General features: G+C 38.9%; 1 protein-coding gene and 1 non-coding gene across 7 annotated transcripts in view; one reads left to right on the plus strand and one right to left on the minus strand.

The window, feature by feature from the left end:
- LOC126267990 (uncharacterized) overlaps positions 1-23929 on the minus strand; it is a 224314-nt gene that overhangs the window by 129885 nt on the left and 70500 nt on the right. For all 6 annotated transcript variants that reach the window (XR_007549062.1, XM_049973347.1, XM_049973351.1 and 3 more), the window contains exon 3: positions 2135-2244. Coding sequence is in view for 5 of the 6 variants with exons in the window: in XM_049973347.1 (XP_049829304.1) it covers positions 2135-2244 (110 nt within the window). In the remaining variant the exon portion in view is untranslated. The remainder of the gene's footprint in view (positions 1-2134; positions 2245-23929) is intronic.
- Positions 4490-4564, plus strand: Trnal-caa (transfer RNA leucine (anticodon CAA)). Its single transcript has one exon. It is a non-coding gene; the product is annotated as a tRNA-Leu (tRNA).

Genomic DNA, 23929 nt, shown 5'->3' on the forward strand with positions numbered 1-23929 from the left:
AGTACTTATTTAATGCATTTGATTTTATCTCTGGAATAAAAACCACGGCCAGCCATTTTCTTCAAATTTTCGTGTCCCAATCTCAAATTTTCTTGCTTGTTCCACATTTTCCCCATACAAAATAACATTCTGTAACATTGATTTTTTAAATCAGTTGCCACTAGCCTCTCTCCAAATACTTCAATCTTATTACTGTTCCTAAAGAAAAGAGATATTTTTCATTTTTTCCGACCAAATACATAGTATGTCTCCCCCAGTGGGCGAGGTTCCCATACACCATTTACTAGTGCATTTAACTTCACTGGTCCAATGCCATCGCATAGACAACTGAATTATCTCCAATGTGAACAGGAATTTCGAACTTCCCCTACTAGTTTAAGAATTAAAAACCATTCCTTGTGTGAGGTCACATGTTTTGATGCACTGCTATCAGCAAACCAAACATTATCACAATTTGTAGCCAAATATTCCTGATTCTGCACCCAGAGCTTGATGTTTAGGGTCTTGACTTTCTCTTGACAATTTTGTCATTCTTTTCTTATACTCAGTCTTATAATGACTTTTCTTATGACAATAACAGTACTCAACACTCTTTTTGTTCACTTAAATTACTTTGGAAACATTGACCCTGACCTTGGTTCTTTTTGTGGCTACCATCTAGAGCTACAAATGCAGCTGCTATTTCTTCATTCTGTGAGAAACATTTCTCTTCTTTCAGTGACCTTGCTGTTAAATTGCCAAAAGTCTGCCTGCTTTCGTCACCTAAGTCCCAAGCTGTAACAAATTAACCATATTTTGATGGAAGTCCATCTAAAATTTTGGCACTCTTGTCTACTGTTCACCAACACCTGCAAGAGGCTGCGTTAATGTTATGTCGTGCAATAGCATGACAGGACAGCATCTTATATTTGAAGAATTATTGTTTCAACACTCGCTGCTCATGAATTGTCTTAAACCAATTCCACATACCATTTGTTGTAGAACACAGCATGACAGTTCCATACCAGACAAAATAAAAGGCATTGTTTTTGCATTAAACTCATCCCACAAGTAGTTCTGTGCATCTGTACCTTCAATTGGCCTTACTTTACTTCCGTGAACAATGTCTAGCAATTTCTCAGCTCTAAAGGTACATTCTATTTGATACTTCCATAACTAAAAATTAACTCCATGAAATTTTTGGAGACTGAAAAGCTTTGTTAATTCCATCTCTTACCCTTTCATTTTCCAAGTAAAACCCTCAATATAATTGAACGCGCTCTGGAGCCTTGATTGACGTAAAGAAAAAAAATTTCTATAGTAAATTAACACATTTTCTCTGGGCTCATAGCCTGTTGGACAGGCTGTGATTAAATTAAAACTGTATAGGTTGATTGAAATTTATTTCTTGGATAGAAACAAAGGCACTTATCACTGAATGGCAACTAATGTACTTGTATCCTTACTTTCCAAATCAACCCCAACTGACTCTCATACTCTTGTGGACACAGTGGAACAAACTATCAAATTTAAAAACTTTTGCCATAACTTCTTTCTATTGCTTTAAATGTTTGCCGAACCTTTGCTCTAGCTATCTGAAAGGCTGCTAGGTTCACTTCTGATGGTCAAGACTTGAACCTTTCCTGTGTCACCCACCTGTCCCAGACTGCAGAACAACAGTCATCAATTCACTGTAAGACCCCATCTCTTTTGTTGTCCTCAGGTATGTCAGATGGGTGAATAAGGGGGTGGTGGATGACATTTGTAATTATTCATCCAGTTCTGCAAAGTGTGTGATTGTCACATGACTCTAAAGCATCCAGTTTGCTGTTCTGAGTAGTTATTTTGACAGCTTCCTTTTACAGACTGTCTCTGTAGTAGGTAGAAATAACAACAAAGAACTTAAACTGATGAAAGTTTCTACTCGAATTTACAGTCTAAAATAGTTTGGAAGACACTGGTGCATTTTGAAAAGAAAATTAGTAAAATACACAGAAAATGTGGTGGTCTTATCACGTTTCACAAACTCAAGACAAATAGCCCTGTGCTTTTCAGCTTTTGTGATGATGCAAAACCACATTACATAGTCTGTTTTTTTAACTGCTTTACAAAATGGTAAACAAACATCACCACCTAATAATAAGAATTTACGTACTTCATCTGAAAATGTGTCCGAAACTACTGCACCAAGCCTCTGTAACTGATCTTTGACTCCCATAGATCTGTTATCACCACCAGACCGCACTTCCACATATGCAATGACATCTGAAACAAGAAAACAAAAAAAGGATCATTTATCAAATTACATACATATACACACAGACAATATTAATAATGCTTGAAAACATGAATCATTGTTGTTAACATACAGGGTGCCTACAACTAAAGTTCCAGTTTTCAAATGGTGTAGAAAGAAAACCTCTGCTCAGAATGAAGTCAAATTTGAATAGCATATTCTTAACACAAAGGACAAGTCTTTAGAAAAAAGAAATCAAAATTTTACCAAGAGATGGCAGTGTAAGTGTCTTAATGTAATGGGGCCAATTACAAATGACACATGAATTACAATATGACAGCTATGGTTTGAATTTCACATTACACCATCCATGCCGTGCATGACTGCACAAATTCAGCAGCAACCAGTTATAGCACTGTTACGTAAGCCCATCCACCAAGGTCATATCACATCAGGTGGAAAAATCAGTTTTTAATTGTCGTGAGGCCAAAAAAAGCAAAATGACATTAGTTTTTCATGGTCCTGGGACCAAAAACTGCATACAAAGCAAATTAACATTGGTTTCTAACTGTCATGAGATTGGCGCAAGATACATTCAGTATGCTGTTCGCTATTTTCTGCCCCAAGTTGAAACTGAGAAACAGCATGTTCCACTACAGATCAGAGTGTCTCAGGGGTTACATTCAGGATACATTGTGCAATGCATGCCATCAACTCAGCTACACTCACAGCGGAGCACTAAACCCAACATCTTTCAGATAACCACACAGCCAAAAGTCACACAGATTAAGATCAAGTGATCGCAACTATCAGGCTCTATGGAAATGATGGCTGATAATTCTAGCATTTCCGAAATGCTTCTGCAGCAGCCACTTCACTGGCCGTGCAATGTGCAAAGGAGTGCCAACTTGCATAAAAATTATCCTAAACAGACAGCTACAGTGTTGAAGGGCTGGAATGATGATGATGATGATGGTGATGGTGATGGTGTGCAAAAGAGTCTCGCAGTATATACCAGTGATGGTACAGGTAACAGGACTCACAGGACTCATCACTTTGAAAAAATACGGTCCTCTGATAAACAATGCCATCACCCACAGTACATAGTCGCATTTCCAATGGTACCTTGAAGTGTGTGCCCATATTTGCAATTCTGCATATTGACATGTCCTTTGAGACATAAATGGGCTTCGTATGTCCACAGAATGTTCCGTGGCCGTTCACGGCCACTTCCATGTGACCATTAAAATCTAGAGCAAACATTTTGTTTTACTGGCAGGTTAGCAGGAAACAAGTACTGAACACAGGTGATTTTATATGGATAGCAATGCAGGATATTTCATAGCATTTTATGCACTGTGCTCACAGGCATGTCCTTTTCCTATACACTGCACATTTGCACACCACTGCTTGACCCTGTCCAGCAATGCTGTGGCGACATCATCTACAGATGTTTGATCAATTGCTTTCCTCCTCCTGCCACACTGCACCTCAAAAGAACCTGCCTTTTCAAATCTTGACCCATGTTTTAATTCTGATGGCTAGTTTGAATCCAAATTTAATTTCATGTGCATCAGTTTGTAATTAGGTTTTGGATTTTTCTGCTGAACTGGGAAGAAACTGAAGAGTGGGGGAGGGGGTCAATGATGCTGGGCAGTCTACAATGTCTTACACACTTTTTGTAAGTACAGTGGAATCTCACTTAATGAGCACCTCACATAATGTGAAGGGAAAAAAAATCACTCCACAAGTGATGTTTCACATAGAGAGTGACAACAATTTAGTGCAACATCACCAGCCACTCACATGTAGCAGGGGAAAAGTTCAACACTATGAACACCTTTCATTGTCAGCAGCAACATATGTACGATGTCTTTAGTACATACTGCAGTCTGGGTTTAGCACTCTTTCTTAGCTTGTGAGCACACATTTTTCTAAACTTGTATTCACACAGTGTATTTTTGTCTGCAAATTTTATTAAACTACCATAAGAGAAAGAAAATTACCTTAGAAATGAAATATAAACTTATTGAAGAAACACAAACATGCTGTAAGTGTTGTCAATTTAGTATGCACATACAATTGATCTACAACTATTTGCACTATCCTCAAGAACAAGGACAGGAATAAGGAGATATACACTTCAAAAGGAGTGACAAGAGCATCTAAACAATGGTTTGATATTCCTGGTTCGCAGGAGAGCTTCTGTAAAGTTTGGAAGGTAGGAGACGAGGTACTGGCAGAAGTGAAGCTGTGAGAACGGAGCGTGAGTCATGCTTGGGTAGCTCAGTTGGTAGAGCACTTGCCCGCAAAAGGCAAAGGTCCCGAGTTCGAGTCTCGGCCTGGCACACAGTTTTAATCTGCCAGGAAGTTTCATTCTAGACGATGTCGAAAGGTTGTTTCTTATATGGCTAAATGAAAAGCAATTACAAGGTGACACTATTAATTAGAACATTATTTGCGAGAAAGCAAAAATGATTTTCACCAACCCTGTTAAGACAACGTCAGGATCATCAGTGGCTGAAGCAGTGCTTAAGGGAAGGTACGCATGGTTTGAGAACTTTAAGGGAAGAACCGGCACCCACAGCATTGGAGGCATGGTGAAGCAGCCAGCTCCAACACAAAAGCAGCACAAAACTTCGTCTGCAACTTCAACAAGATGCTCATAGATTCCAATGAAGGGTTATCTGCAGCAACGGATTTTTGATTGTGGTAAGATGGGTCTTTTCTGGAAAAAGAAGATGAAGTGTACCCTTACTGAAGCAGAGAAGAATGCAATGCCCAATCACAAGCCAATGAAAGGACGTCTCACACTGCTATTCTGTGCAAATGCAAGCTGAAATTTGAAAATTAAACCACTGCTTGTTTACCGTTTAGAAACTCTATGAGCCTTCAAGATGTCCAGAAGAGCAGGTTAAATGTGATATGGATGTCTATCAACAAGGATGGCATGACACATGATCGTTTTTTGTGATTGGATCAATGAACTGTTTGGTCCTCCGGTGAAAAAATATTTCCTTGAGATGAATCTGTCGCTGCATGTCTTCTTCGGCCGATGTTCATCTAATGATTTTTCTGACATTTCGCCAGCACGAGTGGCTGGCATTGTCAAAGTTTCACCCTCCATTGCCGGTAGTGAGCTCAGAAAAATCATTAGGTGAACGTCGGCCGAAGAACCCGAGACAGAAGCCAATAGGCAGTTTGTCAACAAGTGGCCACGAAAGCCTTAACAATACTGCATGTCTTGCTTGTTATGGACAACGCTCCTGTCCGTTCTCCAGGCCTACAAGACCACCTCCTTGAAGAATTTCAATTCATTAAAATCCAATTTCTGCCTCCCAACACCACTCCATTACTAGTAGATTATTTCTAACTTTAAGAAGCTCGACACTAAAGCACTCTTCAAACACTGCTTTGAGTTGACTGGAGCTACCAATCTCTCTCTCAGACACACATTGTTTGTGTCAAGATGATTGAAAAGATGTAGAAAGGTGTTACCAAGAAAACTCTCCCTTGTGCTTGGAAGAAACTTTGGTCAGAGTGCATTGTTGAATGTAACTCTGAGGCATCCGAGTCACGAGTCAGTACCAGTGGAGCCTGTAGTCAATGAGATTGTGCCTTTGGCCAAGAGCGCGGGACTAGAAATGGATAACAATGATACTGATGACCTTGCGGAAAAACACAGACAAGAAATGACCAGTGAAGAGCTTATGGAGTCGCAGTGTGTTTCACAGCAGGAAGTCATGCAGTGGAGTTCTTCAGAGGAGGAAGAGGTGGTAACAGCAAAGCAGCAATATTGTGGTACAATAAGAAAAATGTTGAAAGTATGGGAATCATTTGCATTATACATTGAAAATCATCACCCCCATAAAGCAGTGGCTACAACCGCTTCAAATTTATTTGACGATAATACTGTGTCACATTTTCGCGAAGTGTTGAAGCACTGACAGAAACAAACGACCATAGACAGCTTCCTAATAATAGAATTAGTTACGTATCATGAATAATACAGTATATAATACTGTATGTAAAATTTACTTTGAATGAATGGCATGAATATGATAAAACTAGTACTTTTTCTGCATGGAATACATTGTTGTTTTTTTACAATAATTTATACAGGATAAATTGTTTCACTTAACGAGTGTTTCCACTACGAGTAAGATTCTGGAATTAATTATTCTCACTACGCAAGGTTCCACTGAAAATTGTCATTTCTAGGGAAAATCCCATGAAATTACATTAAGATGCACTATTGGCACTGGCCTCACATTTTCCTTCCAAAACTCTCTCTTCCGACTATCCTAAATTTGAGAAATAAGTAAAGTAGTGTTACTATGAATTAGAATTTTAATTAGTTACAAAAAAAGTAACCAGGTCAAAATGTGGAAGACTTTAACCTTTTCATAAACGTACCTGTAACAAGCCCTGAAAGTCACATTTATCAACTGTTGATAAGTTAAACTGTTTAATGAATCATCAAATTAATTCACCATAAAGCAACTCAGTACAGAGCTTCAAAATCAGATGAACAATGAAATTAGTTTATATGTGCATCATGACAATAAAAATGGAAAACTATATTAACTTCTTACTTATTTAAATATTCAATGCCCTTCTCTTTATGGATACTGGCAACTCAGTAACAGCTGTTCACAAAATATTTATTTATAGTATATGCCTTCATTTCATACTTGCATCAAGTCTTTTAAAATTGTTATGCAGAAGGAGGTAAGGTTACCAAACTTTTATCAATTTACTAAAATTTTCAAAAAATTCACCGTATGTAGTCAGTCATAAATATATGTACAATCATGTAAGTGATTTCTTCTATAATCTGAATTTTATACAGAAGATAACCACAATCAGTAGTACCAAACGCAAAATGAAAATCATCAGGTAGCCCAAATAGTAAGAAAACTTACAAAACCAACATTACGTGGCAATGTAGGTATAAAAAATTTGGCACTTTCTCTGTACTAAGTAAAATTGAAGGCCAGACCAGACACTGAATATGAAGACACATTTAGCGCCACATGTACACATGTGGCGCCTGCTACACGGACGTCTGAGTAACAGCTCTTGTACAAGATAAGTAATTTAAGTAGTAATAAACTGTTTTTTAACACTTTAAACTAATTTATTACGTTAATTATAGTGCTCTGCAAGCGTAGCATTAAAGGTTTTTGTCTTACTCGCGTATTTTCACAGTAATCACGTAAAGTTCGTTTTGTTTACATATCGCGGCCAGGCCGAACTTTTGAGTTTTCAGATTAAACTTCATACCGCAATCTTAAGTGCATTTACTGATAGTTTAGTGTGCTAAATACGTTTGCTGCCCCCTTATATCTGTAGAGTATCGTCATCTCTTAAATAATTTCCAGTAAAAAACTTCGGAACCACTGTTTACATAGTCGCGAGTAGGCCTAATTTTTTGTACACGTATTTTCATTGTTTTCCGGTAACTTAATTGTCTTTCTGTCACTAAAATCGATTTGTACCATGAGTGTAAAGTGCCTGACGTGCTGTAGGATCGTTAGCTCCGGGGTCTGGTGTGAGGGATGTAGTAACTTTTTTCATTGGGGCGACTGTAGTGGCGTGGGAATTGGGAAAATGAGCGAGACTCATCAGTGGTTCTGTAGGCTATGCAGTAGAGATAGGAAGATTGTGGAACAGGAGGGGAAAATTGCTGCCCTTCAGGCTGAGTTAGATGAGGCTAGGCGAGAACTGGGCAGGTTAAGGGGGGAGAAGGATAAACAGGGGTGGGAAGTGGCAACAGGCATGAGGAACAGGCCCAGAAATTCTTCTGGCAGCTTTGTTATTAATGTACAAAATAGGTTTGACCTGTTGCCTCAGTCAGAAACTGATGAGCCTCTCACAGAAGTAGATGTAGACAGGGCTCAACAAGCTTTCAGCAGAAAATTGATTAAGAATGTAGGGAAGTCTGCAAAGAGAAAGAAAGTCTTGTTGCTAGGTAGTTCGCATGCTAGGGGTGTGGGCCAACTTCTGCAGGATGAATTAGGCTTGGATTACCAGGTCACAAGTTTTTTCAAACCTAGTGCTGATCTTGGGCAGGTTACAGAGGATTTAGGTTCACTATGTAAAGGTTTTACTAAAGAATACACCGTGGTTATTGTGGGTGGGCCGGGCAACAGTATTGACAGAGATCCGGGGTACAGCATAAAGTGTGACCTGGCAAAGATTGCATCGGCATCGAATCATACCAGTGTTCGGTTTGTGTCGGTTCTGGAGCGCCACGACCGACCTCATTTGACCTCTTCTGTCAGGAGAGTTAATTTGGAGTTGGAACGGCTACTTGGATCTGGTGCAGGGTCACACATTGGTGTGGTTCCTGTTGATTCACTCTGTAGGTGGGACTATACTAGAAATGGCCTACACCTCAACAGGAAAGGGAAGGGTAAACTGGCTGGGCTGATAGCAGGAAATTTAAAGGGGGGAGGAACTACATCTCATGGTGGAAACTCTTTTTTAGTGTAAGATCAGTGTCCAGTGGGAAACTCAGCCAGGCAAGTACTAAAGATGTTAAAGTTCAAGATACTCACAAAAGTAAAGTGCAAAATAATGTTAGTATATTTCATCAAAATATTGGGGGATTGAAGAATAAAATTGATGAGCTTCTGCTTTGTTTAGAAGATATAGAAACCAAGAATGTAATAGATATACTATGCCTGTCTGAGCATCACATTGTCACTGATATGCAAAAGGTTAGCATCAATGGGTACAAATTAGCTGCACATGTAAGTAGAGATAATATGATGAGAGGAGGAGTTGCCATATATGTCAAAAGCTTCCACAGTGCAAAAAATTTAGAAACTAAAAAATTTTGTGTAGAGCAACATATGGAAGCATGTGCCACTGAACTTAAACTAAATGATGGCACTTTCATAATTGTAACAGTGTATAGGTCCCCCTCAGGGAATTTCCAGCTATTTCTAGAAAACTTGGATGCTTTGTTGTGCTATCTGTCAGACAGGGGGAAGCAAATTATCATTAGTGGGGATTTCAATGTTGATTCCCTGAAAGAGTGTAATAGGAAGAATGACCTTTTAGTATTACTCAGTTCTTTCAATTTGAGCTCCGTCATTGATTTTCCTACTCGGATAACAAAGAACAGCAGTACATTGATAGATAACTTTTTTATAGACCAAGATAAGTTTAAGGACATAAATGCTTATCCTGTTGAGAATGGTCTTTCAGATCATAGTGCACAGCTTGTTACAGTACATGACATAGCTCCATGCAGTATAATAAATCAGACTTTCAAAGCAGTGCGTTCAATTAACAATATAAATATTGCAAACTTTAGGGAAAGCCTACAGCAGCTAGACTGGGATGAAGTGTATAAGGAACCCGATGCAAACTTGAAATATAACTTATTTCACAATACATTTTTAAGGGCATTTGAAAATTGTTTTCCCAAGAAAATAGTTAAACATAATTCCAAGAAAACATATAAAAAACCTTGGCTAACTAAAGGAATAAGAATATCTTGCAACCGTAAAAGAGAACTGTATCTAACAGCAAGAAGGAGTACTGACCCCGAAATTGTTCAATATTATAAAAACTATTGTGCGGTACTAAGAAAAGTTATTAAAAAGTCCAGAAGCATGTGTATCATGTCTGAGATCAGTAACTCTGATAATAAAATTAAAGCAATTTGGAATATTATTGAAAGGGAAACAGGGCAACCAAGAGCACAGGAAGACTTTAGTGCAATAAAACTGAATGACAAGTGCACTAACAAACAATCAGAAATTGAAAATATTTTCAATAATCATTTTTTAAATGTTGTGGAGAAAATAGGATCTAGATCTTCACTAGAAGAGGAAAGGCTATTAATAGAAGAGGCCATACCTGCGCAGTTTGAAACAACTGTAATTCCACCAACCACTCCTTCTGAAATCAGTAAAATAATAAACTCACTGAAAAGTAAAAGCTCTTACGGAATTGATGGCATTTCCAGCGAAGTACTTAAAGCTTGTTCCCCACAGATAAGTAGGATTCTCAGCCACGTATGTAATAGCTCTTTGGAGCAGGGTGTTTTCCCTGATAGACTGAAATATGCCACTGTAAAACCATTGCATAAAAAGGGGGATACGTCGGATGTCAACAACTACCGCCCAATCTCTCTTCTGACAGCTCTATCAAAAACTTTTGAGAAATTAATGTATTCAAGAGTAGCCTCCCATATTTGTAAAAATAAAGTACTAACAAAATGTCAGTTTGGTTTTCAGAAAGGCTTTTCAACAGAAAATGCTATATATGCTTTCACTGATCAAATATTAAATGCTCTGAATAACCGGACATCACCCATTGGTATTTTTTGTGATCTCTCAATGGCCTTTGATTGTGTAAATCATGGAATTCTTTTAGATAAGCTAAATCATTATGGTTTGAGTGGGGCAGTGCACAAATGGTTTAATTCATACTTAACTGGAAGAATGCAGAAAGTTGAAATAAGTGGTTCGTGTAATGTTAAAACAACAGCTGATTCCTCAAACTGGGGTGCTATCAAGCACGGGGTCCCACAGGGTTCGGTCTTAGGTCCTTTACTGTTCTTGATATACATTAATGACTTACCATTCCACATTGACGAAGATGCCAAGTTAGTTCTTTTTGCTGATGATACAAGTATAGTAATAACATCCAAAAACCAAGAACTAAGTGATGTAATTGTAAATGATGTTTTTCACAAAATTATTAAGTGGTTCTCAGCAAACTGACTCTCTTTAAATTTTGATAAAACACAGTATATACAGTTCCGTACAGTAAATGGCACAACTCCAGTAATAAATATAGAATTTGAACAGAAGTCTGTAGCTAAGGTAGAATTCTCAAAATTTTTAGGTGTGTCCATTGATGAGAGGTTAAACTGGAAGCAACACATTGAAACTTCTGAGTTCATCTACGTATGCCATTAGGATTATTGCAACTTTTGGTGACAAGAATTTCAGTAAATTAGCTTACTATGCCTACTTTCATTCACTGCTTTCGTATGGCATCATATTCTGGGGTAATTCATCGTTGAGTAGAAAAGTATTCATTGCACAAAAACGTGTAATCAGAATAATTGTTGGAGCCCACCCACGGTCATCCTGCAGACATCTATTTAAGGATCTAGGGATCCTCACAGTAACCTCACAGTATATATATTCCCTTATGAAATTTGTTGATAATAATCCAACCCAATTCAAAAGTAATAGCAGTGTGCATACCTATAACACCAGGAGAAAGGATGATCTTCACTAGGCAGGGTTAAATCTGACTTTGGCACAGAAAGGGGTAAATTATGCTGCCACAAAAGTCTTTGGGCACCTACCAAACAGCATCAAAAGCCTGACAGATAGCCAACTAACATTTAAAAATAAATTAAAAGAATTTCTAGATGACAACTCCTTCTACTCATTGGCTGAATTTTTAGATATAAACCAAAAAAAAAAAAAGAAAAACTTAATCATTAGTGTCATGCAATATTTTGTGTAATGTAATTTCTTGTACAGACATCTTTTATTAACCTGGCACGTTCCACATCATTACGAAGTGTCGTATTCATGATCTATGGAACAAGTATTAATCTAATCTAATCTAATCAATGCTGAAACTTTTAACATAATCAAATGCTGCCAAGAGACTGAGTGTTATTACAAGATAACCTTACAGTAGCTTCTTGTCATCCAATAAGACTAGCCTATAAAGATTTGTCAATCACTTCAAAACTTAATTGAAAGATGATTGTTTCATTTCAAATAAATGTTTAATTTCCTGCTGGTACTGTAAGCGTTATAGGAAACAAGCTCAGAATAGATAAGAAATTGAGAAGAAAATTGGACATTGCTTATCAAAGAAAAGATCTTGGCATTTGATTGGAGTCAGTTAGGGAAACTATGGAAAACCCAAATGTGGATGGCACGATAGGGATTTGAACTCTGCTCCTCCTGTAGATCGATCCAGTGCCTCAGTCACCGCATCATCTTTCAAGGTCACAATTAACTACAGACAATTACTCTAAACTTCCAGTCCCACTGTAAATCTGTTAGTATGTTATTGAACAACCTCAACAGAATGGATACGAGGTAACTGTAATGAAATATGTTGAAATCTGAACATTCTCAATACAATGAAAATTATCCGAATCCTCCTTACTCCAGTATCTGCAGATGTATTGTGAGTTATGGGACATATCCTACACGATTCAATAACTGGGTTTGAAAGTTGCTGTGAAAGCAGACAGCCTGATCATAGATTTAAGTGAGGCTGTACAACATCAAAATGAGCATAAGAAGAGTAAACAAATAATTCAAGAGTAAAATTTTTTCAACCAAACTAATAAAAAATCATAAAACGTTTTCATCATACATTAAGTCCCAGTTGCTCAGTGAAAATACTAACACCAAAATAGAAGATGGCAGAGAGAAAGCTAAAATACTGAATTCATTCTTTCAAGATTGTTTCACAGTAGATCATAACACAGGTCCTCCATTCAATGAACATTGAAATGGAAGGTACTAAGGCAAGTGATCGTAGAATACAACTTAACTAAAATCATCGAAAGACATGATACCTGCGAGATTCTGCAGAAATTATGTGAAATAATGTGCCCCCCCCCCCCCCCCCTCCCCCTGACAACTATGGTAGCAGAATTATAAAATAAGTTTCACGTGTACACAACAGGACACTTGGAGAATGAAAATCCCCTCTATAAAAACTGACATAGAATCTGCAAACAGTAACTCTATGAGACAACACGGTCTATTCATCCACGCAATCCAAAGTGCTGTAGGCAATGGCACCCAGACTGATGTTGTGTTACTTGACTTTCAGAAAACAGTTCCACAATGTTGTATAATACACAAAGAAAGTGCTTACTCAGTGTCAACCAGATTTGTGACTAAATTCAGAACTTTCCAGCAGATAGAACTCAGCACCATCATCTTAATGGGACGAAACTGAAAGATGTAAAGGTAATTTCAGCAGTATTCTATGGGAGTGTTATAGAGCCTTTGCTGTTTTACAGCATACATAAACATCATAGGAGGTAATAAGAGAGCTCCATCAGGCTGTTTACAGACAATTCTGTTAACTTTATGAAGGCTGCAGCACCAGAAGATTGTAGTGAAATATACGAAGACCTACAGAGGATGAATGATTGTTCCAAGGTCTGACACTTTACTCTGAATGTAAATAAATGTAACATATTTCACACAGGTGAGATTCACTACAGTTCAATTATGCTCTGGGTGGGAAACCACTCGAAATAGTAACAACCACAATATGCATAGAAGTAATCATCTGGAACAACCAACTATAGGAATAGCAGAGTCCAGGATGAGATTCAGTGAAAGAATGTTATATAAATGTATTTCATCCATGAAAGAAATGGCTCACAAGATTCTTGCAAGTGCTATTCTTGAGTATTGACTATCAGTCTGGGGACACTCACCAGGTTACATTAATAGAGGAGAGAGAGAAGAGCCAATCAGGAGAACCACATTTCATCATAAGATCACTTATAAATGTGAGTGTGTACAGGGGATGTCTAACAAACTCCAGTGGCAGCTCATACAAGGGCCTACATATTAGTGTCCATTGTATAAATGACACTGTAACCAACTAAATGAGTCTACCTTAATTCTGTAAAGCTATATTTTATTTTTTATTAGACCACGGCTAACATACTACCACAGAAATTCAATAAATTTACTTAAGAAAAGTATGATTAGTGAAATGAGTGTGCACAGTTGACAGTCCAAGCATCATATCAGATAATTATTATAACATAGTAACCATCCCCTTCAGAAATAATGTATTATTTTTAACTTTTGAAGAATACAACTGAGAAAACCGAAGAAAACGCGAAACTAGCCAAGAAACAAAAATTTCGCTAACAGAAACAGCAGTAGAATCCACTAATTTCATTTACAACTATTAACAATGAAAAAAGGACAGGTATACACTCGTGCGCACACACACACACACATATATCCATCCACACATATACAGACAGGTGCGCGTGTGCGTGTATACCTCTCCTTTTTTCCCCCCTAAGTTAAGTCTTTCCGCTCCCGGGACTGGAATGACTCCTTACTCTCTCCCTTAAAACCCACATCCTTTCATCTTTCCCTCTCCTTCCATCTTTCTTGACGAAGCAACCGTGGGTTGCAAAAGCTCGAAATTTTGTGTGTGTGTTTGTGTGTTTTTTTTATTGTGCCTATCTACCAGTGCTTTCCCGCTTGGTAAGTCATGGAATCTTTGTTTTTAATATATTTTTCCCATGTGGAATGTTTCTTTCTATTTTATTTATATAAATGTTTCAAAACATATACATGAACTTTCAAAACTTTACTGACCTATAGAATTCATTTTATATAAGCACCACACCCTACTGTAGCAGGGAAAAGAAAGGATCCAGTGAAAAAATGCTCATTTCAGAGCACAAAAAGGCTAATATGTACCTCTGTAAAAGACTCTTGAAGTGGGGAAACAGCTGCCTGTATCTGCAGTCCACCTTCCTCACCACGAATTTTAGCATTACAACATATTTGTGCTTTTTTGTGCTGAAAGAGAGTAAAGAGAGTAGCAGAGAAACAGTGATGGAGGAAAACAGAGGTGACAGTGCCAGTGGTGTGTGTGTGTGTGTGTGTGTGTGTGTGTGTGTGTGTGTGTGTGTGTGTGTGAGGAGGGGGGGGGGGGGAGATGAGACAATAGAATTATTCTTATATAGGGGAGAGGTAATTGGTAATATCAGAAATAATTAATAACAATGAAAAGTTTCAACTAAAATTATCAATGTATAATCTCTTTATCAGAATAACGCCTGCAGCAAAGTAGCACTTCAGGGAAATCAAAGCGGGTTTAACACAGCTGCTTTTGTTTCTAAAGTCTACTATATAAATAACGTATGGGTATTGTTCGTTCTCTTGTCTTGTTTTTTGCGCTCTTATTAAGTCAAAGTAGCTGCGGCATGTGATATAGGGGCATTTCCGTGTGATAAGCTACGCAATGGTCAGGGCACTTTTGTTAAACTGCAAGAAAATTGACTATAGTTAATTTTACAGGACAGACTTTTGTCGTAAGATCATGGACTAAGAATATCTGAGCAATTGTGTGCACGTGAAAAAGCTGCTATCAGTATTAAATTCTATTATAAGCTGAATAACCGATAATAGGATTTGTGGTCTATACAAAGGAACGTTAAATTGAATATAAGAATGGGACTGGGTACTTAGCTTTGTGAAAGTAAAAGCATACGAATTTTGAATCATTGTATCAGTGTACAGTAATGGACCATAATCCTTGCTGTAATATCTTTGAGTGACAAACTATAAAAATCACGAACATTTTAATTGCCATAACAGAGTAATTGCAGGATCAAACCATCTTTTCCCTCTATAAAAAATGCGCTCATTCATGATCATTTAATTATTATTGAATGTTGTTAATTAAAAACTAAAGTGATTTCCATAGTTATTGTGTATTAGCAACTAACATCCAAAAACATTATTAACTATCCTGTTTTTGGTAACACACCAACAAATGAAGGGTGATCGACTGAGCAAAAAGTTTAATTATTATGAAAACCTGAAATTTAGTCGCCGTTACTGTGAAGATGTTTGTGGCTGCTACATCTGATGTCTAGATATAACAAAGCCAGAAACATACAGTAGGTAACAACATCATATCTTCCATCAGTGTAGTAGACAATAGTGGATCGACAGAGGGCAGCTACATGGCTCTGAGCCCTCCCAGAGCGCCAAACTTCATCACATAGGTATAAGGAGGATGCATTTTGGGCTAAAATGTTAAGCGCAAGGGAAAAGAGGTCAAAAATCAGCTGGACCCGCAGCAATATTGAGCTTACGAGGTATGGTGGAGACAGTGACAATGTGAAAGAAATACGAAAGGAAACAGTGAAATTGAGAGAGGAGACAGTGAAATTGGGATATACTGTAAATGAATGGGAGAAAAAGGAGACAGTGGGAAAGCGACATATACAGGCAGTGGCAATGAGAGGGAGATGTGAAGTATGTAGACTTAATTACAGAGAGAGACTGGTTAAAAGGATTTAGAATGGTCTACTAAAGGCGGATGAATATGTTTGAACACTAAAATTTTTGGTGTGGAAGGCGGAATGAAGATTGTGGCAGCTGGTTCCCAAATTTTCTGTCAGAGTCTTTTAAAGAGGAACGTATTAGCATTTTTTGTACTCTGACAGGAACATTATTTTTCCACTGGTTCTACAATGAAGGCACTGAAATGCTCGTTTCTTTACATGCAAGTACCTCAATGTGAGAAGCATTTATGTAAAAAATGCTGACCGTTGTGGCCTTAAGTTGCGTATAATGCAAAACTTCAAAGTACTGGTACTTTAAAAAATAATAAAAATTGCTTTCTGAATAACCCTCATACCATCAGATAATCTGCTTGAAAATGAAAGAAACGGGGGATAGTAACATACTAAAAAACTAAATTATAAACTCAAACCAATTTCTGTTAATAGCTGCATGCACTTTCATGCAGTACATAGTAACTGATCAAAATACAACTCAGCAGGCCTGGAAGATGCTCACAGTGTAAATACATATGCGCTGTGATTGGTGGAATTGAAAGCAACAATTAGCTGCATAAGAAAGCATAAATCTTGTAATTTCAAACATAAGATTAAAAGTATTCACAATGTAAAACTGATTGTGAAATATACCCCTCTCAGAGGGGAAACTATTAAAAAACTGTCTAACTACAAACTGTAACCAGCACCTTGAGGAAATAAAGGGGCGGACCCCCCACCCCCCAAAAAAACAAAAAGTTATATGACTGCAGTCTTCAAACACAATGAAATCTCTACATCAAAGTACTGTAGCATGCAGCTAAATGAGCCAAAATAAAATGGCAAAGCCCATTCATTAAGTGGTGTACTATATAGTAATTCATTTTCCACATTTGAAGGGAAACAAATCTCCAACAATCCATGCTGAGTAGGTGGAAATACACAGCAATGGCGCACTGTCATAAGACAAAATGGTAGCGCAGCTGCTTGCAGTGTGTTCACACCATACCGCATGACTTAGAACGAAGTAGGAGAAGTGAGATCACCAGAAATGTGGAGGCCTTGTGCTGGGAGACCAGCATATCAAGGGGTGCTCTTTATTCACAACAGTAAGCAGAGGTGAACTACAGAGTAGTGCAGCAACTGTCATCGTAGGAAAGCTGGAGAGGAGCAGAAATAATTAGCGGCCAAGTTAACACAGTAAACAGAAGATTTACTTGACTTATTTCTCCTGTCGTACAAAGATTCATTGCAAATAATGAAAGAAGAAACAGAGTCCAGCTCTCAATGTCAACAAGGAAGAGGCTTTCTGAACTAAAGCTCAAACAATGGAGTCAGAGCGGTGATTAGGCAGCATCTGAATAGCTTCACATAGTGAAGTGAATAACCGCAAGTGGACGCCTGGCTGCCACCAGCCTTCCTATATTTTTGCAGCAGAGAGCGGTCATGGTAGCAAGCCACTGGAGAAAAGGCTCAGCAGGCGTCCTCCATTGGGTTCGCTGGATCCCACATGACCATTATCGGCGTACAATGGAAACTTGCATTTCCACTGACAACCCTGATGTCCATGGTGTGGTATCGATACATAATAGCACAGTGAACAAAAAGAAAATTAGCATGGATCAGCTTACAAATCTTGTATAATATTTTAAACATGACAAAAGGTCTTTGCATGCTGGTTTCCATGACTGCTGAAACCCATTAAAAAAATCCACTGAAGCGAGACACAAGCAGAAATGTTGCTGCAGCTGTGTCACATCATCTAGATGACTTTTTAGCTGACTGATCACCATGACTGAGCAATAGGTGTGTCACTATGACCCCTAGATAAATGAGTGTTAGAAACATGTGGATTCATCAGTTACATCTATATTGATTGACTGGAATACATGTATGCAGGGGTATCACATATGTAAAAATCATTTAAAGCTAAAAAATCTTTTTTTCAGCACATAAGACACCCAAAACCTGACTGACAGTGGAGCACACCAACCAAAACTATCAAAATGGTGGATGATGTAGTGTTTATACAGACAAAAATACAGGAATTAACACCACATCTGTTTGCAAACAAGGCTCCTGAAGAAAATAGGGCAAAACTACTCTAAGTGAACAGCATTTTATCTAGCTACCTTACAGCTGTACACATCAGTTCCCTAAAGAATGCTTGCTTCCTGAGATAGTTGAAGGAAACCAAAATCGTCCCCATTATTAACCCTGATAAAGAGAACAGCACAGGAGTGTGCAAATTATGCCCTATCAGCCTACTGTATACAGCAGGGAAAACACTGAAAAACTATTAACAGGATTATACATGCTGTCTTCTCATATGATCTCGTAAATAACAGAATGGGGGAGTAAATGCATTGCTGGTTTTTACAAACATCAAACAGGAAAGTGATCACAAGGGCACTAGGAAATAATGGTCAGTTTTGACATTCTGCGAGATTTTTATAGTGCTTGGTGGCCTAGATCCTAAATGTGCTACAAGAAATTCAGTGTCCTAGGAACTTATACAGGGTGTCCCACGAGGAACGGTCAATATTCAGGGATACAATAGGAATGATCATTTGAAGCAAAAAAATCTATGAAAGATGGGCTCTAAAATGCATACCTCAGGAGCTATGAGTGTCAGGAGAGATGTGTTTCACAGTAGCAGAGATGAGCAAGTGCTCACAGCTCTGAAGGCAGGATGGCCACAGTGTGCCAAACTTCACTCAAGTCCGATGTGTGGGTCGAGTCTTGGCCTATCTCAGCTTTGCTCAGTACTTCTCTCAAGTACTTTGTACAGCATGACATTTCAGCTGACACGACATTCTTCATTTGGCCAGAATCGTGGTGTCAGTGTTGTTTACCACTCACTATTTATTCAAGGCATAAAGGAAGTTCACAGGCCCACTGGCTGCTAGCGCAAAAAGAGGCAGTCTAATGCTCCATCATCACAAGCCTTTAAAAACGAACGAGAATTACAGAGGAGAAGGATGAGAATTTTCCATACACTTGAATAATAAATTCAGTTGGGAGGAGAACATCACAGAACTACAGAAACACCTTAACAAATCTGTATTTGCAATTCGAGTGTTAGCAGACATAGGCGACATAAAAATGAAAAAGCTTGCATACTTTGATTACCTTCAATCCATAATGTCATATGGCATAATATTTTGGGCTAAATCCCAGTCAAACAAAAGTTTTAATAGTCCAAAAGCGTGTAATACGTATTATTTGTGGAGTAAATTCACGGACGTCCTGTAGAAACCTCTTCAAAGAACTGGGTATACTAACGAAGTGAGCAGAAGTGAAAATTGCAACATCCAGAATAGATTGTACAACTTGCATTTTAAGGGACTTGCTGCACACTTCCCACAGTAAGACAATGCAAGGTGAGGAGCAACTTAGTTATGATCTGATGGGAATGCATTTAAAAATAAAATCAGCTGTCAGAAACAGTCCATTTCGATAATCTCACTAATATTAAAGAAAATTCACCTTGAAAGAATTAAAAGCACAGTTTTCTCAGCATTTTGAGGCTAATGCCAATCTTACACTTATTTTTGAGTTTTTCAGGAGAACTTCTGCCACTTCAGTGGAAAGTGCATCTATGCATATGCACATGGTTTGACCTGCAGTGTAATTCCAATTTAAAAGACAAATTCTTTTATGTTAAAACTATCCTGGATGTCTATGTTTTTTTCCTTGGGTACAGTAATGAGGTCCCAAACTTAATAAAATATTTCTGTCAACATATGCGTGTCAAAGGCTTTTCTTTATTATTGTGAAACTAAAAAAGTCATCATTACAACCTAAATGCAAAAATCTGCGGAACTGTCAGCATCTGCCCATATGCTGACAGTTTGTACCAGATAAAAACTGTGTCATGTCTTCAGCACACAAGACATAATTAAAGAACACTGAAAATTTGTTTTGTTTGTGGTCTATAACATTGAGAAACATGAAACAAAGTCATACGCAGTGCGAGTGCATTACTATTTAAATACAGAACTTTCACAGTTTCTCCCTTTTCCCCTGCCCACGCATGCTGTGGCAGTGAGGGGAATGTGTGACCAAAGAAGCCAGCTGTGGCACTTGTGCTGGCACGAGCTTATGTGCTGAAATCTTTGCTGTCCCTGTCTCAACATATGCACTTTAGTACCCATGTTTGCTGGTCTTTTTTGCTTATACTGATGATTGCTGTCATATCCTTGAACAGTAACTATTCATCCAGGGACACACTGTATAATCAAAATGAAAACAATTTTAGTGATGGAACAACAGCAAGTGAACACCTGTGTCAGTGGCTCTGCCCATACTACACTTCGTGCACGCCCTCTGTGACAGCATTGTGTACGAGGGTAGTTCAAAAAGTTCTTGGAACACAATAGGAAAAAAGTATTTACATCACTAAACTTTTTATTTATTTTTCTATGTAGTCTCCTTGTAGATTAATGCACTTGATCCAACGATGTTCCAGTGCCTCGATCTCATCTCGAAAACAAGTTTCCTTCAGGCCTGTAAAATAGTTGTCAATTCCAGTTAACAATTCTTCGTTTGAAGTGAATCTTCATCCAAAAAAAAAGTTTGTTCTGGGAAGAGGCGGAAGCCTGATGTAGCCATATCAGGTGAATATAGTAAGTGTGGCAACAACTCATACCTTAGTTCATGTAATTTTGCCATGGCGAAGGCATATTTTGATCCAGCATCAAGAGTCACGGCACCCATCTTGCAGATAATTTTTTTCATTTCTAATTCTTCAGTTAAAATGTGATATACCCTATCGGATGACATCTGGCAAGTATGAGCAGTTTCATGTACTTTCAATCGGCAATCCTCCATGACCATTTTGTGCACTTTTGCAATGACTTCTGGAGTAGTGACACATTTTGGCCGAACACCACACGGATCGTCATCTAAGCTCTGCCGACGAAATTTAAATCCAATTGTCCACTTGACAACAGTTGAATTTGAATGAGCAGAGTCCCCCAGTGTATTCTGGAAATCAGCATGAATGTCCTTTGCTTTCATACCTTTCTTTTCCATCTTCGCAAATCACTATGCGGGAACAATAGAGCCACGTCACCACCACACCTCTCTTCCAAGAGCGCTGATGTGGCACGTGTTTACAGGCAACAGTCTGATGAATATCGTGTGAACAGCTCATTGCACTAGTGCTCAGCTCTCATGGTGATTCTGAGAACTTTTCAAACTACCCTCATACTATTCCACTGTGATGATCACTTTAGCTCATTTGCATCCACTTTTATGTCCACTGGCAGGGATATGAAATCCCTCCCCCCTGAAATGGCCATGTAGGGCATAGCTCCTGCTGCTGTCTTTGTCGCAAAACAAGAGAAGGTGCAAGATTCCCCAGCAGCAAATCAACCATAGGAGCCAATACTAATGCAGTTGGCTCTACCGGAAATGCAGAATATTGTGGAGGCTTGGGTAACAGTTGGTGTGCTGGCATCAGTAGGGGCAAGGACTCATCCACTGGCAAGTGAAGGAAGGAGGACACTGGCCCAAATTTGATGCACTGCGTACTGATAGTCATGGAAGCTACCCCAGCTGTGCCGCAGTCTGGACCCTCCCACTGGAACAATGCCAAAGCCAACACTGTCATCTGGGTTGACTACTGCTGCCTGTGTCGACACTCCAACAGGGTGCAACTGATTGGAATGATGGGTCAGCTGCTCCAACTGACACCCACCACAGACAAATGGCGACATTTGTGGTCCACCACACTAAACCCGAAAGACACCCCTGCCACTGGCTGAAAGACTGGCTCGAACAGCAGCCCATGAGGAAAACATGGCAGGCCACAGTGGTCCAGTGTATGCAACTCGATGCACAACAAATCCAGGAGAAAAGTAGACAGGGCACATTGCAGTAAGATGCAGACAAAGGCTTTTTTATTTGAGTTTTGAACATTTGCGTAAATCGGTCCACTTTCAGTGAAATGGAATGGTAGTCAAATAATGGACACCATAATGGATGCAAAAATCTGCAAACTCCCATGTCATGAATGTCCAGTTGTTATGAGATATGACATTCGGGGAGAGCACGCGATAGCAGAAATGATTGACACCGCATGAAAAGTAGCTGTTGACATTGTGGAGGACAATTTGGCAACATACAAGAAAACTGACAACACATCAACTGCCAACACACACGTTACCAAAACAATGGCTCGCAAAGTCAACATGCATCCTGTCCCAGGCTGCTGCAGAACAGACCAAGGGGAAAACTGTCGTCATGGTGCAGCTTGGTTCTGTGCACAGGCTACCTGAGACTGCACAACATGTCCAATATAGCTAGCCAGTAGATGTGACGCTCCATCAAAGCTTTCATATAACACACACCCCAGAGAGTGAGGAAGTAAAACCAGAGGGATAACAACTCAATAGCTACACTCCTCCATGGCAGGTATGAGTATCCCCTGGATAGAGTCGGGCCAACACTAGCAGGAATGCACTTGGGCCGTCCCTTCTGTACTGCCGAATGAATTTCCAGGATAGTGAGTCAATGGCAGTGGCAGCTGCAGCCTCCAGCACTGTTAAAGGGAAATCCAGCATTATCAGCTGGAAGGTATTGTCCAATGTAAAAATAAGAGCCTCTAGTCGGTTGAACTCTGGATCTGGTCCTGCAGGTAACCGTGCTAGTGCATCTCGATTAGAATACTAGGCAGTCGACCAGTAACAAATGTCACAGCAGTAATTACTATGAAACAAATATCTATCTCTGGATACTGTGGACAATTCAATCCAGCAGCTTAGAACGAGGGTCAAATAAGGAAACCAGGGACTTCTAATTGGTGGTAAGTAGGAACTTTGTTCCACAAAAAAAAAAAAAAAAAAACACATAAAACAATAAACTTTTTAATGCTGAAAATATTAACAGTGCCTCCTCCTCCGAATGTGAGTAGCAACACTGCACCATAGAAAGTGTCTTCAATACGTAAGCAATAAGCTACTTGGTGTCATCTCTGCTCCAGTGTGACAGAACCATAAAATGCAATACTGGGATGCACTCGTGTCCATGGTTTAATGGTTTAATGACTTGCCCAGTGGAAAGGAAGCCAAAGGGGAGTGGAGCACAAACACTGCTTGAAGACTGAAAATCCCGTTGACAGTCTGCAGACCATATGAATTTGACACTCTTTTGGCAAAGCCTGTTTTGAGGACGATGTGTGCGGCCTTGGGAATGAACGTAACATAATAAGAAATCTTGCCCAAAAAGGGACTGGAGCTCCTACAAGCACTTGGGCATCAACAGATTGACAACAGCTCTGACAAACTCGTCTGTAGAGATAAGGCCACCTTTCCTATGCAAACATCCCAAAAAATGCAACTTTGAGGGAAAAAATTATATTTTTCCAGTTTGCAACACAAACCATTCTCCAGAAGGGACTTGAAAAGTGTCTGCAGATTTCATAAATGCTCCTCTCCCATGGAGCTTGTGATCCAAATGTCATCAAAGTAGTTGGCACAGACAAAATTCTAAAGAGCCAGAGATTGACCTGCTTGACAAGTCCAAAGAGTGTTAAGCACCAAACAATTTTCAAAAGCTGTGTCTAATGGCAACTGCAGGCATGCATCACACATGTCAATGTGTGAAAAATACAGCTCCTCTCGCTGTGTTATTTGATATGATTC

This window comes from Schistocerca gregaria, chromosome 4 (assembly GCF_023897955.1).
Source record: "Schistocerca gregaria isolate iqSchGreg1 chromosome 4, iqSchGreg1.2, whole genome shotgun sequence".
Classification (NCBI taxonomy): Eukaryota; Metazoa; Arthropoda; class Insecta; order Orthoptera; family Acrididae; genus Schistocerca; species Schistocerca gregaria.